The following is a 19237-nucleotide window of genomic DNA, read 5'->3' as shown; positions in this document are numbered from 1 at the left end:
CAATTTTTTTTTTTTAAAGATCCCATCGGCACCTAGGTGATGAGTTGGTCTTGATTTAAGATTTTGGAATCCATTTGGATGAATAAAATTTTTATGAAGTTATTTTCCTAATTAAAAAAAAAAGAAAAAGAAAGGCTAGATTGGAAAAAAAAAGAAGAATATTATAAAAGAGAAGTTTGTGATGCCAAAAGCACACCAACATGTAAACAAATGCAATTATGTCAATATTCAGTAGTCAAGGTATTAATTTTGTCTTTTTGATTTTTGATTTTTCAAAGTCTTTAAAGTTTTAAACTATCAATTCGCTGTAAATAATTTCACCATTATTTGTGTATAATCACAATCACACGAAAAACTGACCTCTTGTTCTTGATCATTCACTTATCATTGGTCCCATACAATTGCATCAAGCAGACAAAATAATCACTGTGTCACATGACAATAAACAAATAGGATAATGACACACCACCAGCCTACCAATAATTTTCAGCATGTATTTGTTGCCGTCTAATCAGCATTAAACCAATGGCCAACAATGATCTCAAGATTAAAATATTTTATACAATGGAATTAATGAAACAATTTCTTCACACAAAGATAATACATCGTTAATCACAGTCAAGCCAAGACTGAGGAATAATCAAAGAATGGACCAATTCTCTTCCTTTGCATTGCCGGCATCGAAGATATTCTCCCAAGCAACTTGCCTCCGTTGCATGGAGAGAGTCTCATTTATCTATATAAACAGAGGGATCAGCTAAGGCTTCTTCAATCTATAAACATTAGCAATGGTTTCTCCAGCTGATGTCTTGCTCTTTCATGCATGGCTTTTCATCATTCTCTTAGTTCAAGCAATGGCAGCTGAACGTTCCACTTATATAGTCCACATGAACGTATCAGGGATGCCGAAGGCATTCTCCGATCATCATCAGTGGTACTCTGCCATTATCCGGTCACTGAGCAAAAGTACCAAAGTTTCACCAAACTTACTGTACTCTTATGAGAACGTGATGCATGGATTCAGCGCTGTGCTCTCCGGCGAGGAACTGCAAGCATTGAAGCAACTGCAGAGCTTCTTGTTTGTGCATCAAGATAAAGAAGTCACAGTGGACACCACCCACACTTATGAGTTCCTCTCACTCAACTTGAATTCCGGTCTCTGGCCGGAGTCCAACTTTGGTGAAAATGTTATCATTGGGATGATTGACAGCGGAGTCAGGCCGGAGAGTGGAAGTTTCGTGGACAATGGGATGCCTCAAGTGCCAAAAAGATGGAAGGGAAAATGCGAGGATGGAGAAGACTTCAACTCGTCCATGTGCAACCGTAAGCTCATCGGAGCTCGTTACTTCAACAAGGGAGTAATCGCCGCCAACCCGGGCGTAAACATCACGATGAACTCGGCTAGAGACACGATGGGCCACGGCACTCACACCTCATCCACTGCCGCCGGAAACTATGCTTCTGCAGATTTCTTTGGCTATGCTCCCGGCGTTGCCAGAGGCATTGCGCCGAGAGCGAGCTTTGATGGAAGCCTCCCCTGGAGCTGGAAGACACTCACTGTTCTTCTTCCTCACAGTTTCGATCACACAGAGAAGAATCGAAAGAAGGAAATATGCTTTCTTTAATTCATTGAAGAAAAACATACATATACTCAATACTATAAAGGAACACGAAAAACAAGGAAAATAAAATAACAAAGATGCTGAAAAACAAGGCAATAAATGCCAGTCAAACACGCCTTTTCAGTCCGGAATCACCGCTAGCTCAGCTGACGCACTGCAGCTGGACAGCCCCACAATAACCTGCTAATACGTACTTAGATAAAGATACATACATATATGTCATCCAGTCAGGATTACAACCAACAAACCTCCCCTTAATCCTGGCTGGAATCCAAGTCACGAACACCCAACAACTCCCGCATGAGAATGAACTTTGTGCTCAGTAATGCCTTGGTCATGATGTCAGCCCTTTGTTCATTGGAATTTACATGCCTAACTTGGATTTGCCCATGTTCAACACACTCACGGATGAAATAAAATCGGGTATCAATATGTTTGCTTCGTGCGTGGTGAACTGGGTTTTTTATCAGATCCATGGCCGATTGATTATCAACAAAAAATGTTGTCTTCAGTGGATGAGACCCGATCATCTCCTTGAGAACGCCCATCAACCAAATAGCCTGACAAGTTGCAGCAGCTGCAGCCATAAGTTCTGCTTCACAAGTGGAAAGGGCGACAGTGCGTTGCTTCTGTGATGACCAAGATACAGGACAATTGTTGAAGTAGAACACCATGCCCCCTGTACTCCTTCTATCATCTAAGTCGCCTGCTAGATCACTATCAGAATAACAACAAAGATGCACACCATGATCTCCTGCTGTGTATTTAAGACCAAAAGATATGGTACCTTTCAAGTACCTCAGTATGTGTTTCACTGCCATGTAATGCGCCTTTGTAGGTCTCTCCATATATCTACTGACCATGCCAACAGCAAAAGAAAGATCTGGTCTTGTATGTAACAGATATCTTAGACACCCAATGATGCGACGATACTCTGTGGCATCAACAAGTTCACCATTAAGATCCTTGTGCAGTCGAAGTTTATGTTCCATAGGATGTTTGGCTGAATTACATTCCAATAGCCCAGTCATTTGTAATATTTTCTTTGCATACTGAGACTGCTTGAGAGTTGTTTCTCCATATCTTTGTTCTACTTCAATGCTAAGATAATGAGTTAGCTTGCCTAGGTCACTCATTTTGAACTTGCACATCATCTCCCTCTTGAATTGTTGGAGTTCATTGGTACACCTTCCAGTGATTATAAGATCATCCACGTATACTCCTATGATGATCTCAGCCTCATCCTTTCCTCGGATATAGAGTGCATACTCTTGTGAGCATCTTCTGAATTTAAGATCCTTTAAGCTCTCATCTAAGTGTGCATTCCAAGCCCGGGGAGCTTGACGCAGCCCATACAGAGCTTTAGACAGTCGATAGACCATATGCTCTTTTCCTTTCACAATAAAACCCTCCGGTTGAGCCACATAAACCTCCTCAGCAATGCTCCCATTCAGAAACGCGGACTTCACATCCATATGATGAACTTCCCACTTGCGATTCACAGCCACTGCGAGTATTAATCTCACTGTATCTAGACGAGCAACAGGAGCAAACACTTCTTCAAAGTCGATCCCCTGGCGCTGTGAGTACCCCTTTGCAACCAGTCTTGCCTTGTGTTTAATCACATTTCCCTTTGAATCCCTCTTCAATTTGTATACCCACTTTAACCCAATGGCTTTATGCTGGGATGGCAAAACAGTAAGAAACCATGTTCTATTCTCTTCTATAGATTTCAATTCTTCTAACATTGCTTTCATCCAGTCACCACTCTCAGCAGCTTCCTGAAAAGTACTAGGCTCATCAGTATCCACCATTAAGAGTTCATCAAATGGTTGCAACTCTTCAGTTTCATCATATAGATCAGTCAAAGTACGGTAGCGGTGAGCAACTTCCCAGTTTGTTGGTGACAGTTCAGTTGATGAAGACTCAGTTGAATTAAATGAAAGTGGTGTGGGTTGTGATATGGGACTATTTCTTATGTCTTCCCTTGAGCCAGTTGCAACATCATTTCCTTCACTTCTAGTACTTGTTGTGCTTTCCTCTAGGTTAGTCGGTGTTGGCATGTCATCATTTGAGGATTCTCCGAGTGTAGTAATGACAGTAAAAGCTGGTGGGGCATGTGCACCTCCTTCACGATCATTACTCCACTTCCACCCTACATTTTCCTGAAAAATGACATCACGACTCACAATAAGCTTACCATGAATTGGATCAAACAGCCGATACCCTTTGCATCCTTCTTCTGAGCCGAGATACACCAGTGTTTTCTGCTCCGGTCGTCAAGCTTTTGTATATGAGGTTCAGTCACTTTTGCATGCGCAATACACCCGAATACTCGGAGATGAGAAAGTTGTGGCTTCCTTCCAGTCCAACACTCGAATGGGGTACAATCCTTAAGAGACTTAGTTGGCAACCGATTGAGTATATATACAGCATGCCTTACAGCTTCTCCCCATAATTCACCAGGCACTTTCATGCTCTTCAACATAGATCGTGCCATCTCCATCACTGTCCGATTCCGTCGTTCAACAATGCCGTTCTGCTGTGGTGTGTAAGGGACAGTCAGTTGTCTTTCAATTCCCCGCTCTTCGCATAAATTTACAAGTTCTTTTGAAAGGAATTCACCTCCACGGTCAGATCTGATCGTCTTAACCCGATGCCCAGATGAGTTCTCCACCCAATTGATAAATTTTCTAAGCTCCAAAAATGTTTGACTCTTTGCTTTCATAATATAAACCCACATCATCCGGCTATGATCATCAACAATTAACATGAAATAAGCATTACCGACAAGTGTCTGGGTGACACGGGTCCGCATAAGTCTACATGCAACAACATCAGTGGCACTTCTGCTCTGTAGTGTGTTTGTCGAGGAAAAGGAAGCCTCGTCTGTTTGGCAGCCAGACAATTTTCACAAACTTCATTTGGATATTCAATGTCTGGTAAGCCTAACACAAGGTCCTTTTTCACACAACAATCTCAAGATATGGAAGCTTGTGTGACCAAGCCTCGCATGCCGGATCTAAAGCTTTGGATTCTCCAAGTTCATCAACGGACATGCGAGCTCACCCCTTTCGAGCTTAATTTTTATATAGCCTGTTCGGTCATGCGCTCAACGAGACATTAGTAACACCCCATTTTCATCATGTACCTTCGAGTATATTACCCACCATTTTTACTTCAACTCCGTCTTCAGTTAACTGACCAAGACTAATGATATTGCTGCTCAGTCGTGGAATGTAATACACCTCTGGTAAGACACGATGATCACCGTTCTTGCACTTAAATATAACCGAACCTCTTCCCGCGATCCCCACTGTAGAACTATCTCCAAATCGCACAGATCCGGTAATATTCTCATTCAACTCTTGAAATAAGGCCCGATTCCGATCATGTGAGTTCTCGGCACCATTGTCCAGATACCACATGTCCGAATGATCATCATGATCTTCAGCTACAAATAGACTTGGAGTTATCCTTTCTTCATTCAATAGCACAACACCTTGCACCATCTGGTCATCGAACTCCTCTTTCAAAGTCTGAGTTAAGAGTAAGGCTGGTTCTTCATCTAAAGTTTGGGTGAGATTAGTCTCTTCATACCGGCGTTGACTCCGAGCACTCGGCGCATAGTGACCTAACTTGTCACAATTAAAGCATTTGATGTGGCTTTTTATCTCTTCCACTCGAGTTACCTCTCCCCTGTATTTGGTGCGGATGAGCTTCCCCCTCCTCGAGCTCCTCTCCCACGTCCAGGATATCTGTCTCGACCTCTCCCATCTACACTTCCAGCGTTTTGCTTGGATTGCCCTCCACTCTCCTTCTTTGTACGTGCAACCCATTCCTCATGAGTGAGGAGAAGTCGCTCGAGTTGCTTCCCATCTCGCTTTTACACGCTCCTCAAAAGCTTTGAGTCGCCCGACTGCTTCTTCAAATGGCATCACATCAATGTCCAGTACCTGTTCAAGAGAGGCAAGCACTGGCAGATAGTTACTTGGCATAGAATTGAATAATTTCTTAACAAGTTCAGCACTGTCAAGTGGAGCACCAAGCTCTCTGAACTTGTTAGACAAAGCTGACATTTTTCCTGCAAACACATCCACAGTGTCAGTTTCCAACATCTTTAGATTTTCAAGTTCACTCTTGAGTGTGAGAACCTTGGCCTTCTTAACCCTATCAACACCAACAAATATTGTTTTTAAACAATCCCACACTTCCTTTGCGGACTTTTTTTCAGCAACTTGAAGCAACACATCCTCAGGAACTGATTGAAAAATGCATGCAATGGCTGCCTTGTCTTTCTTCACATCCACCGCCACTCCGGCAGTTGGTTCCACCACCTCCCACACACCTTGGGCATCCATATTAGCCCGCATCTTGATTGCCCATGTTGTATAGTTTGTGGAGGTTAGCATAGGATACTGAAGGGGAATAACACTGTCTCTCGTCGCCTGCTGCGTTGAGATGGCCATGTCCTCCAGCCGGAGGTACTTAGGCATACAAACACCAACCTGGCTCTGATACCAGGTGATGGAAGCCTCCCCTGGAGCTGGAAGACACTCACTGTTCTTCTTCCTCACAGTTTCGATCACACAGAGAAGAATCGAAAGAAGGAAATATGCTTTCTTTAATTCATTGAAGAAAAACATACATATACTCAACACTATAAAGGAACACGAAAAACAAGGAAAATAAAATAACAAAGATGCTGAAAAACAAGGCAATAAATGCCAGTCAAACACGCCTTTTCAGTCCGGAATCACCGCTAGCTCAGCTGACGCACTGCAGCTGGACAGCCCCACAATAACCTGCTAATACGTACTTAGATAAAGATACATACATATATGTCATCCAGTCAGGATTACAACCAACAAGCTTGGCCATGTACAAGGTGCTATGGGAGGAGGGGCGTTACGCTTCCGATGTTCTTGCCGGCATGGACCAAGCCATTGCTGATGGCGTCGATGTTATCTCTATATCAATGGGTTATGATGGTGTTGAGTTGTATGAAGATCCAATAGCCATAGCTTCCTTTGCAGCAATGGAAAAAGGAATCATTGTTTCCTCTTCAGCTGGGAACTATGGGCCGGACCTTTCAAGCCTACATAATGGAATCCCTTGGGTGTTGACAGTGGCAGCCGGCACGGTCGACCGGAAGTTCTCAGGGACGATGGAACTAGGTAACGGTCAGAGCATCATCGGCACCACTATGTATCCGGAGAACGCATTGATCGTGGACGTTCAACTTGTCTACAATAAAACAATCTCAGCATGCAACTCGTCCTCGTTGTTATCTTCTGCAGCTGAAGGGTCAATTGTTATTTGTGATAACACAGTAGAAGCATGGGAACAGGTTCATTATGTGACTGAATCCACGGCAGGAGGTGCTGTGCTTATAACCAATGACACTGAAAGCGTTTACCACTTCCGATGTCCAGCCATCCTGGTCACCCCTAAAGCAGGTAAGACGTTGATAAAGTATGCTAAAAAGCAACCCCAACGCTACTATTACAATGAAGTTCAGGCAAACATTATTGGGCATAAACCAGCTCCAGCAGTGGCATCATATTCATCAAGAGGGCCATCACCGAATTACCCGGGAGTGCTGAAGCCTGACATACTAGCTCCAGGGAATAACATCCTTGCAGCTTGGTCACCTGTTTCTCCATCTGCTGCAATTGGCAACGCTCTTATAGCTAGTGAGTACAACATCATCTCCGGAACATCAATGGCATGTCCGCACGCATCCGGTGTTGCCGCACTGTTGAAGGCTGCGCACCCGAGTTGGAGCCCAGCTGCTATTCGTTCAGCCATGATGACATCTGCCAGCGTGCTAGATAACACACACAAACCGATCAGAGATATTGGGACCAACTTTGGTTATGCCAGCCCTCTTGCCCTTGGAGCAGGACATGTGGACCCAAACAAGGCTTTGGACCCAGGGCTTGTTTATGATGCTAGCCCACAGGACTACGTGAACATGTTATGTGCTTCCAATTACACTCACAAACAGATGTCAATGATCACGAGGTCGTCCACTGCGTTTCACTGCTCTAAACCTTCTACTGATCTTAATTATCCTTCATTCATTGCCATATTCAATAATTCTATGCATTACTCTCGTACGTTTGGGAGAACAGTGACCAATGTCGGTGATGGGCCGGTGATTTACAAAGTGACTGTGATGGCCCCGGTTGGGATTTCGGTTGTTGTTCAACCAGAATTGCTTGTTTTCAAGGAGAAGTATGAGAAACAGAGTTACAAGGTTTATTTGAAGGCAAGGTCAAAGGGGAAAGAGGCTGCTTATGGATCTCTTGTTTGGGTTGATGATAAGGGAAAGTACACTGTGAGGAGCCCTCTGGTGGTATTGTTTTAGAATTTATTGTTTTATCAAGTGTTTAAATATTAGATCCTCCCTGATGTTCACATCTTAGTCAACTTAAAGATGTCTTATTTTAAATTAATATAATAAAATTCTCATGGACAGAGAAAGTTTTTGTCAAAAAGTGGAGGTTATAAAATTGAGATGCATCATTTTCTTATCACCTTCATCTTTGGTATGATAAGTCTTATTTTCTAAAGGTTAACGATCAAGAAGATCAGTCCTTTCTGATTCTACATTTATCACGGAACCAGCGAACAATACATTGATCTTAAGAAGATGCCAGCCAATTCAAGACACTAGCAGTAGCCGTTCTTAGAGTAAATAAATCAAAACATGACCCTCAACTTTCAAATATTTAGTTTTCAGTCAACAACGTTAAGTTTATGCAAAACATTTGACATACGATGTATAATTACAAATGGGGTAAAAGATCCACAACTTTTAGGTATGTTTCAAAAAACACAGTAAGTTGCAACAAAAATTTTACTTATCAAAAGCTTCCAAGGTACAATAAAACGATATTCATTCTTTTTAATTATATGAATTTATTTTTTAAAAATTTTTAAACCCGGCTCAGGTATTGACCTGGCGAAGCGCAGATATCAAGGGGTCAATCAGATCGACCGCCGGATCAATAAAATATAAAATGTAAATATTATAATAATTAATAAAAACAAAATATGATAAAAATACGATGATGATGATAATAATAATAATAATAATAATAATAATAATAATTAGTTAAATTTAATATTTAAATTTACACCATAATCAAAATAAAAATATGATTAAATTATCTATATTTATAAAATTTATTTTTTATACATGAATTTTTTGTAATATATTTAAATGTTAAATATATTTGTAAAAAAAATATATTTTTGTTGTTTTCAAAATTTATAATAATATTTTGCCAAAAGGAAGTTTTCAAATTGACAAATTTAATTAGGTTTGTTGAAAAATTAATAAATAAAATAGGTTTATAAAATAATTAAAAAAAATCACTATGATCCCTTTCTTGACTCTTGAGACGCTTGTTAAGGAAGCTTATCCTCTTGTACCATAAACAAAGGCCTTCACTACAAAAAACAAAAAAAAAAAAACAAAAAAACAAAAAACCCCTTTTGCCATGAACCCATTTCGTTGCCGAAAGTCCCTTTTTCATTGCTACAACCCATTAGCGCGATAATTTGCGTCACTCCATTTTGTCGCAGTAGGCTCGTCACTAACCTACATACCGCGACGAAAAATTGACTTTGTCGCCAACATTTTGGTGGGATAATAATCATAATTCGTCGCTAAGTTCGTTGCTGACAGTTTCAAGGCTTCGGCTCAAACAAATTTGCGCCAAAATTCATCGCAAAAACTTTCGGCGATGAAAAAGTTTCGTCACTGAAGATATCAGGCGTTACAGGCTTACAACAATTTCAATTTCTGCGACGGAAAAGAGATGCTTTGGTGATGAAATATGTTGTCGCTAAATAAAAAAAACCATTTTTTCAAAATTATTTTTTGTTTGCATATATAATTTCATTTCAATTCTAGCCGTATGCTTCTACCATAAATTCAATTTCATAAACAAAATTATATTAAAATGTATAAATATACACCAGTTTTATAAAACAACATTTTGAAATAAGTATTCCCAAATACTTAAATAACAAAATATGTTAGTCTTGCTATTCCAATATCTAAGAGGTCCCTATCTATCATCAAGGTCCTTATAATATGTTAAGTCTTGATACTCCAATATCTAAGAGCTCCCTATATATCCTTAAGGTCCTCATAAAAATCATCACCACCATCATCACCATCACCATCACCATCACCATCACCATCATCATCATTAGGAGGAGGAAACTTAGCTGCACATCGAGCTGTTATCCTCTTAACAGACCGTAGAAGTTTATTGAGTGTCGCTTGGAACTAATTCACCTGTCCTCGAAGCATCTGCACTTCTTCCCTGGATGCACCGATAGATGTAGCATGTGAGGAACTCCCTACATTCAAGGAGCAGCCAAGGCCCCCACATTTCTTCATCTTATCTATGAAGATACTAATCTGAACTGAAAGAGGAACCTTAATATCTTCTAGTGAAGTCCCTGATGTCTCAGCTAATTTCTGATTGATCTTTAATAACTCTTCATTGTAATATTTCTACAAGAATTAAACAAAAAAGATAATTAGCTGCCATAATTATCCTAACCAAGTTTCAGAAATATTTCAGTGCCTCTATTTATTATACTATAGAAGGCCATAAGTGCAAAATGAGGAAATTTTCTTTCCAAAGCTCTCACCAAACCAGAAATTAAAGATTTGCCTATGATATGGATAGTTCTAATTAAGCTTCAAGGACATTAAAAAATATCTTAACAATAATGAAATTTCATTATTGTTCATGTTAAATTGTAAATCAACCAAATAGAATCAGACGTTATTATTATTCTTACCGCACTTCTCTCCACCTCCGGACTTATGTAAGTGCCTTTACGCTTAGAATAGTGCGTCTTTTCCCAAGCCTCGATAAGATTACCCTAATTTTTATTTGACAAAGAAAAAATATAAAGTGAGTGATAGACATTAGTATCATCAATATAGAAATGACCCAATTTAAACTTTAACTAATTAAGTACCTTGGCATGTTCCACATGTTTGATTGGAGAGCGGGATCCTCCATAGTGAGGAACCACAACCTTCAGCCTATTTGCTGCATTAGCTAGGCATGCTTTCTACAAGATCAATATAGTGAGAATATTTCTAATACTGACTAATATCATGGAAATACAATTAATATACCTTATATTGCTCATTAGTGTACATAGTGTCAACTAGGTAATTCCACTCCTCAATTTTCTTTTTTCCCCGAACAATTATGGTTCTCATCATTTAAATCCACAGCAAACTTGAACTAATATGATTAGACATACACAAAAAAGGGCAAAGAAACATAAGAATTTTAATAAATGGTTAAGAACCAAAATTTATGAGATCATAGAAATAATAAATAACTAACCTTTAACGCATCAGCAACATCCCGCTTCACCGCCTGATCAACCTGGCTCCAATCTCTATCGACACCAATTAATGGAGCTCCACTTCGAGTAACACACCCAATTTCATTGGTGAATGCCTTGTTTACCTCAATAGTTGCAATCGCCTTTTGTTCATAGTCCCACTGAATAGGAATCAATCCAGACCGAGCTCTATCACAATTGGCTAGGCCTACAGATGGGCCATGAACTCTCTGGGAAATGGTAGAACCTGCACAACATTCAGAGCAATAAAGTATAAGAAATGCAATTAAGCAGTCTGAACCATGTATATGCAGTTACAGAGAATTAGAATGTTACAATAATTTCAATTGATTTTCTTCTTAGATACAAGTATATAAACAAACTTCTGTATATTTAATTAATACCTGTCTAGAACAAAGGTGTTAGTCCTCTAGCTAGTTTAGTGTCTTTATCTATTAATTTATACCTATCTAGCTAATAGGAGAGAGAGAGTGCAAGTAAAGTTGGCTAACCTGAATTCTACAATGAACCATCTGCACGTGAACCCTAGGATGAGGTGGAGGCCTACTCATGGATTGGATCCTGTGGTTGCGATTGTGGCTGGGGCTGTGGTTGTGGTTGTGAGTTGTTCTTCTTTTGCTACCGTGGTGCAGTGGGTCGTGGTGTGGTAATGCTGTGATTTGCATGGTTGCTGACTATGGCGAGAGGTGGTTGTGGTTGTGGTTGCGGCTGCTGTTGCCGTGACCATAACCGTGTCAAAGGTGATGGCGGTGCTTGCCGATGTGGGGGTTGGTGTGGTTGTGTTTGGCTCGAACCGTCCTGTTTCTTCTTACTCTTTCCTGGGCTAAATGCTTTCCTCAACATCCTGCACATTACCAAATTGAACAAATATATATCTGCAAAAATAAATATATACATATCATGACGTCATTGAAGTTGTAAATAGATCAAACTCCAATAGTTTAAAGATATTGAAACATTAGAAACTAAGGCACAAGCAGAACAAGCTATCAATCTAAATCACTATAGTTATCACTATGAACACTATTTTCTTCATCTTGAAATGATAAGCCTTCATCATCATATTCATCTTCATCTTCATATTTATCTTCATCTTGATCATTGTTTAAGCCATCATCAGTTTGATTTGAGCGTAGATCAACTTGGTCAATATCAGTGATTTCTTCTAGTTCTGCATTCCACCTATGAAGTTATGGGATTGGTATATCATCTTCTTGTGGTTCATGTGTCTCATGGATCTCATCTACTTCATCCATACAATGAAGATTCATTAGTTTTGCTTCATGAGCATCTTCATTTTCAGAAACATCCCACACATGTATGTGGTGGAGTTTCTGAATCACCTTCCATCCATTACCCACTTTTGGATAATCCAGATAAAAAATCTATTGAGCCTTGGTTTCTAGGATATATGGATCATCATTGTACCATAAACTTGTTGTGTTCACCAATGTAAGATGATAACTACAAACAAGTAGAGTGATTGATTTCTTCCTCGTCGAGGACTCAGTATTGAACCATTCACATTGAAAAAGGAGGACTTTATATCCGAACATGAATCCTACTTGAACAACACAAACCAATCTTCCAAAATTTCTAACTCTTCATCACTGTGAGATCCAGGCACCATAACCCCACTGTTTTGAGTGGTGCGAATGTTGTCCACTGATTCGACATTCCACCGAACTCCATTGACAACACATCCGGTATAGGTGGAGACTCTGTTATCTGTACCATATGATAGTGCATACAATTCTTGGTTCAACAAATTAAGGTTCCTCATCATAAAATGTTTTTGTATGACTCTAAAACCATTATGGAAACAAAAGTCTTTGCCTTTGTCCTATATTCAAGGGACTTTCACTTGATAAATTTTCTTGATGTTCACTACAATAAAAATTATTATAAATTGATAAGTATCTTAGTTTTCTATTCACTAGGAGAAATGATTAATTGAAAAAAAAAATTAAAGAGAAGACTTACAGCATATATGATTCAACTTCTGAACAATTCTCCAATATATACCAATAGATAGGTTTCATTTTCGAGTATGACAAAGGAACCATCTTATATCCACCATAGGGCCTTGCAATTTGAGAGAAAACGGAAAGCTTCGCATTAGTTTCATCACCATCCTTGTTCCTTTCCTGGTAGAAGTACTCTATATCACTATTACGAAGATACGTTGAACAAAAGTTTAACGTCTCTTTCGCAACATATCCCTCAATAATTGAACCTTTTGGTCGAGCTCTATTACAAATAAATCCTTTTAAATTGCCCAAGAATCCCTCTGCTGGGTACATCCATCTATAACCAACAGGTCCTACAATTCTTGCCTCCCGAGGTAAATGCACTGCCAAATTCACCATGACATTGAAGAAAGCTGGTGGAAAAATTTTCTCAACTTTACATAATATCAAGACAATATTCATCTCCAACCTATTTAGATCTTGGACTTTCAGCATTCTGCTACAAATTTACTGGAAGAAGCTTGACAATTCTATTAGTGATTCACATACAAAATCCTTCAAATATAGTCGAATTGCAACCGGGAGAAGTCGTCGTAGCAAAACATGACAATCATGAGTTTTTAATCCCGATAGCTTCCCATCTTGAACACATTTAGCTATATTTGTTGTATACCCATCTGGAAATTTCACGCTCTTTAGAAATTCATAAAATGTACAACGATCTGGTGGATTTAATGTATATTCTGATGGATACTTGGTGATATTGACAACCTTATTAGTCTTTCCGACATCTACCCATAGTGATGATCGTATTTTCATGTCCTTCAAATCCAAATGAGCATTAGGGGTATCTTTTGTTTTGCTTTCTATGCTCAACAATGTCCCAACCACATTATCACAAATATTATTCTCAATGTACATTACATTCAAATTATGTGGATTTTCAATTTGGAGCAGTACTCCAACTCAAAGAAAATACTTTTCTTTGTCCAATTAAGCTCTAAGGGTGTTCATTTCCTTTTTTTGTCCTTCTCTTAGCAGGACTTTTACCTGGCTTACAAAACATTAGGTGTCAAAATTGCTGTAGTATGTCATCACCGGAGAACTCACGAGGGGGATCCCTCATATCAACATTTCCATCAAAGTGGATTCTATCTTTACACCACGAGTGATTCTTTCTCAAGAACCAATGGTGCCCAATGTAATAAATTTTTACGTCTTAATAATACAGGAAGGCGTATACTCACAAAGGCACCACAGGACAGTACCCAAAAGCATCATAGCGGGTGCTCCACTGAGATAAAGTGAGCATACATACTGAGGAAAATCATTAATTGTCCCACCGTAATGCCTTATGTGCCTAAAGGTAAAGCAGCAGTCGATGAACTTATCGCCCGCTAATGTGTACACCATGCACACTAATTCCTTCGGTTCATCAGTGACGACCTTAAATACACATCAATATTATTCGGATGCTGGGCCGAATGAGTGAAGTCAACATGCTATATCTTTTATGCATCGCAGAGTGTGGTAGATTATAAGGAACCAAGATCCACGGGCCATTAACTATGTTTGTTATTCATATTGCCGAAAGGGTTAAATCCGTCAATTGAAAAGCCTAATCTGACGTTTCGTGGCTCCTCACCAAATTGAGGGGACAACATACACTCCAGCTTATTTCCACGCTCTTGCAGTGGGCTGGATGTCTCACTTAACTCCTTTGTCTTCCATCAACTCGCTTGTCCTTGTGCCACCTCATGTCTCTGTAGCCATTTGTCTTTGACATTATTAACAACACTTTGTAGACTCGGCTTAAGGGGTAAATAACGCAATACTTTTGCATGGAATCTTCTTCCGCTTTTTACTAGTCTTGGTCTTGTACCTTGGCTTGCTCGCACTTTGGGCACCTATCTAGAAAGTCATTGCTCTAACCTTGGCCCGAGCGCGATCGTGCCCATGCATCAATCCTAGCTTGAATCTCAAATCTTTCAACATCCTTTTTGCCCAGCATAGAAGAGGATGCGAGGGAATGTTGTTGGGTTTAGGACAAAGAATAATTGAGGGATATCAGCAGGTGTGTCGAGCCTTGTTAGTTGCCCATATGACTTTTAGACAACCAGCACAGTCGTCAACATGACCATAACTATCAAAACTAAACCATTTCTGCACAGGAGAAAACTCACGCTTAGCCTACTGCCATCAACTTTTCATACTTAGCAGCCTCAGCACTATGTTCATAAGTTCTGTTATCGTCCCTGAGACCAAGGTTGTTTTCGAAACTATCATATACTACAACAAATTTGATGATTAATGGCTCATCATTTTGAGTGTATTTTGCCCAAAATGAAGAAATTCACGAAAGAAAATCACATATAATATTATGATGACATTAAACACCCGTCCTGTGATCGATCACCCTTTGCACGTAGCTAAGAGATGTAGTGTGGCGATATGCACATTGTCATCATAAATCTTCCAAAATTCACGTGTGACATACAAATGTCACATTATAGCTATGTTTTGTGACATTTATTTTGTCGTAAAACATATTATAAGGTGTCACAAGAAATAAATAGTGCGTCATAAAATGAGTTGAATATTCAACTAATGGCAACAAAATTACATCTTGTCACACTAATAGATGATGTATATTTAGGTCACCTGTTATTAAATAAATAACGTCTAAGTTGTCGCCAATTGTCACACAATATGAGAAAATATTCAACAATTCATGTGGAAGATGACATCACCAAATTGGTGACATAATTTTTGTCACCGATTATTTAAAAAGCCAATATCACTAGATAACTTATATGTCGTCCAAGAAATGTAAGGAGTAAATGTGCATCTGTTGCCAACCATATGAGCGTCACATGAAAGGTGGCGTGTTTTTATATGATTCGAGAAAATAATGTCATAAAATATTGATATGAAAATTGATCGTAATAGTATATTCGTCCTGCATCAAATGGTGGCATTTATAGACTCACAAATATTTATTAATATTTAACATTTCGTGATGTTTGCTAAATGAAAATATGACATAATTATTTTGTGACCCATTTACCGTACGTCATGAATATTTTTAATATCATTTTCATCCGTCATTTGTTAAATATAATAAATAATATAATAATATAAAGAACACATAATAAATGAATTGATACAATTTCCGCCGTTTCAAACATAAAGTATGTAAATGGAAAAGTGATCCGCGAAAAATATAAAATATCATACATCTTGATAAATTTAAAATTTTTTTTTTAAAAAAACCAACTAATTGACGTAATGTTGTAGCTTATTCTAGCTTTCAATCTGATTCTTCTTATGAAAAGATTAGGTTGATGAAGAACCGGCTCACTTGAGCTGTAATACGTATTCAATAAAAACAAATAAATAATTGATAAAAAATTAAAAGAAATGTAAGTGATAAGTAAATTTTAAAAAATGACATTGCAAAGTGAAATAAAACTAAAACATACTATTACACAAAAATTATGGCATAGGCATGTGTATTTCATAATCAACCATAGCTTGGGTCATTATTTACATTTAAATAACTAATTTAATAAAATAATAAAATAAAATCATATATATATATATATATATCCAAACAGAGAAGCTTTTAGTCAATTGATTCAATAATAAAATAAAGCAATCTTGATTAAAAAACAAAAATTAAATTCACCTAAAACACGCAATAAATATTTTTTCTAAATCAAAATGATATATTTTATACATACCTTATCTTCTTTGTGTGAAGAAGCCTAATAATTGTCTTGAAAGAACTTTATATATTATTTCTCACTCAACGGATAGAAATCAAGAAGATGAACAATGGAGACAAAATTTTCTTTAACGAGTTGTGAGAAAGATTGGTGAAATTTGGAAGAGAGTGATTATCTCCTAATTGGTACAAATTTTTAAAGACTATTTTTGGCGGGGAGTGAAAGAAAATAAAGTAAGAATTAAAAGCGAGATTTGAAGAGATTTGGTGAAAGTTGGAGAGCCAAAAGGTAAATTTTAATTGATACAATTTTTTGGATCTTAATTGACGCTAATTTAGCTACCGTTTTGTTGTCAAGAAGGGAGAAAATATGCATTTAATCAATCTTTTGAACATTGGGGTTAACAATTTATACTTTGCTAAAATTTAAAATTCATAGTTTATAAATTACTTGTTCTTGGATCTACAATGTTGGTTATTGGTTTAACATTATTTATCTTAATTATATATTCTAATAAATAAGCTATATCTAACAAAGTAATTTATACAAGATAATGGGTTAAATGATGTTCATAGTAGTGAGTTAATTAATTAATTAATTTATCCAAATTGTTTTCATTAGCATCCTATTATATTTATAATTTGTAAGATAAGTATTATATATTTTATAATTGTCATATTAAATGATTTAGATTATTTATAACATTTGATTGTTTTAAATTAACTATAAATTTTAATATAAATCTCAAATTAAATTTTATAACATTATTATAATTTAATCATATTCCACTAAACATACAAATATAAAACAAAATAAAAATAAATATAATGAAAAATTTCAAGTATTATTTTTTTTTAAGTATTATTTCCTGAGATTTTCAAACTCACGAAGACCAAAACTTGTTAGTGTACTTGTTGACTCGTGGTGATTTAAGACCCGATCTTGTTCGACTAGAAAACCTGATTTAGAATAACCCTAAATGGTGTTGACCTAGCGAGTTGAGGGCGGTGAACGATGACTTGGTTGATTGGAGCTTTAGGGAGACTCAGGCTATCAACAAATATTTTCCTAAAAATATAATTTTTAATGTTTTATATACTAATTTGCAAAATATAAAATCTTTTGAGATAATATATGTTTGTAAATATTTTTTTTCCAAAAATAAAATTTTTTATACTACAAAAGTAAATTTGCAAAAAATAAAAATAAAAATAAAAGGATGTAATAATATATTTTCCAAAATATTTTTGTTAAAAATATAAAATTTTAAATTATATGCATTAATTTATAAAAACATTTAACATTTTCAAAAAAAATAAATTGAGGGTGTTGTAGCCTTAGTGAACCTTGACTTTTTTTTTTTTTAAAAAGGAAAAATGAGGGAAGGGATGGGGGAGAAATTAAGAACCCCGCGCGTGAGATAATGGGATGTAGAACACCTCTGACCCCTCTTTTCCACCTTTGCCAAAACCATACAAAAATTCATGTGCTCCGGTCAATGTGACCTACATCCACATGTAGAGGACAAATTTACTTTATTCTTTCTTGAAAAAAGCGTCAACCAATCTGGTACATAAAAGCGAAATAATTATACAACCCCCAAAATCGGGTTGGTTACTTTGTAATAAATAAAAAGGGTTAATTTGTACTTACCTTTTAATTTTTTCTTCGTCGTTCTCTAGGAGATACACAGTTTAGGTCGTAATTCAAAGCAAAGCATGAAGAAATAATTCAGGTATCTCAACAATAAATACTCCATTAGAATAAAATGATATCTCTCATTTGTGGGGAAAACTTCCTGTCATAAATTAAACAAATGTGACATTTTGCTTAATTCCTTCCACTAATATATATATATATATATAAATAGGTTGCACAATGAGACTATGCAAAATATACTTATATTTTTAGTGACATACATATATGTCGAAATAGATAAAACATACGTAGCCAAAACCAAATGAATTACTTAAATAATGTACAATGGTATTAGTGACAATAATAGTGTTTAAAAATTCGTTATATAATAAATACATAAAAATACAAAGAAACTTATTGTTAATAAAATGAGGAAAATTACCAATCAATGATAGTGTCCACTAAAAATATTTCCCTCCATCTCGATTGAAGGAGAAATTTGGCGCCACATTGTGTGTGGCGCTTCTATGTGTTGATATCAAGCATTGTCATGTACAATATTCGGTTTGTGGAATTGAGTGACGATATTTAATTTTTGTCACATTATATGTTCTTTTAGTGACATATGAAAAATATGTCATATAGAAAATCGCCACTAATCAAATTTGTTGTAGTCTCGCACCGATTCGTGATCCACGTCTCATGGGAATCGATCATTCAAGATCTCATAGACTGGTGACATGCCTGCTAACGATAAATGCATTCTCGTACAACAATTGAATACATTTATATTTTGACTTGCCGACAAGGACAATAGGCTTTCCATTTTTAGGCATTGAGATGATTTTGTAGCGATTCAGAA

The 19237-nt window shown here is 37.2% G+C and overlaps 1 protein-coding gene across 2 annotated transcripts; it reads left to right on the top strand.

Annotated features, from left to right (window-relative positions):
- The first annotated feature begins 552 nt into the window (after positions 1–552).
- LOC120254193 (subtilisin-like protease SBT3) lies at positions 553–8125 on the top strand. Of its 2 annotated transcripts, none has more exons than XM_039262342.1 (2): positions 553–1517; positions 6493–8125. In XM_039262342.1, the coding sequence occupies exons 1-2, from the start codon at positions 789–791 to the stop codon at positions 7993–7995; spliced, it is 2232 nt and encodes a 743-aa protein (XP_039118276.1). In that variant the 5' UTR covers positions 553–788; the 3' UTR covers positions 7996–8125. The 2 variants fall into 2 exon arrangements, with proteins under 2 accessions (XP_039118276.1, XP_039118275.1); XM_039262341.1 differs by having other exon boundaries at positions 554–1522; positions 6498–8125.
- Positions 8126–19237: the final 11112 nt, after the last annotated feature.

The sequence above is a fragment of the Dioscorea cayenensis genome, unplaced genomic scaffold (assembly GCF_009730915.1).
Source record: "Dioscorea cayenensis subsp. rotundata cultivar TDr96_F1 unplaced genomic scaffold, TDr96_F1_v2_PseudoChromosome.rev07_lg8_w22 25.fasta BLBR01000375.1, whole genome shotgun sequence".
NCBI classification, from domain to species: domain Eukaryota; kingdom Viridiplantae; phylum Streptophyta; class Magnoliopsida; order Dioscoreales; family Dioscoreaceae; genus Dioscorea; species Dioscorea cayenensis.
This window is presented reverse-complemented; position numbering and strand designations above follow the sequence as displayed.

Coding starts and splice junctions, on each gene's coding strand:
- LOC120254193 (XM_039262342.1), top strand. CDS start 789: ATGGTTTCTCCAGCTGATGTCTTGCTCTTTCATGCATGGCTTTTCATC. Junction 1,518..6,492: donor GAGGCATTGCGCCGAGAGCG/AGCTTTGATGGA, acceptor TTACAACCAACA/AGCTTGGCCATGTACAAGGT.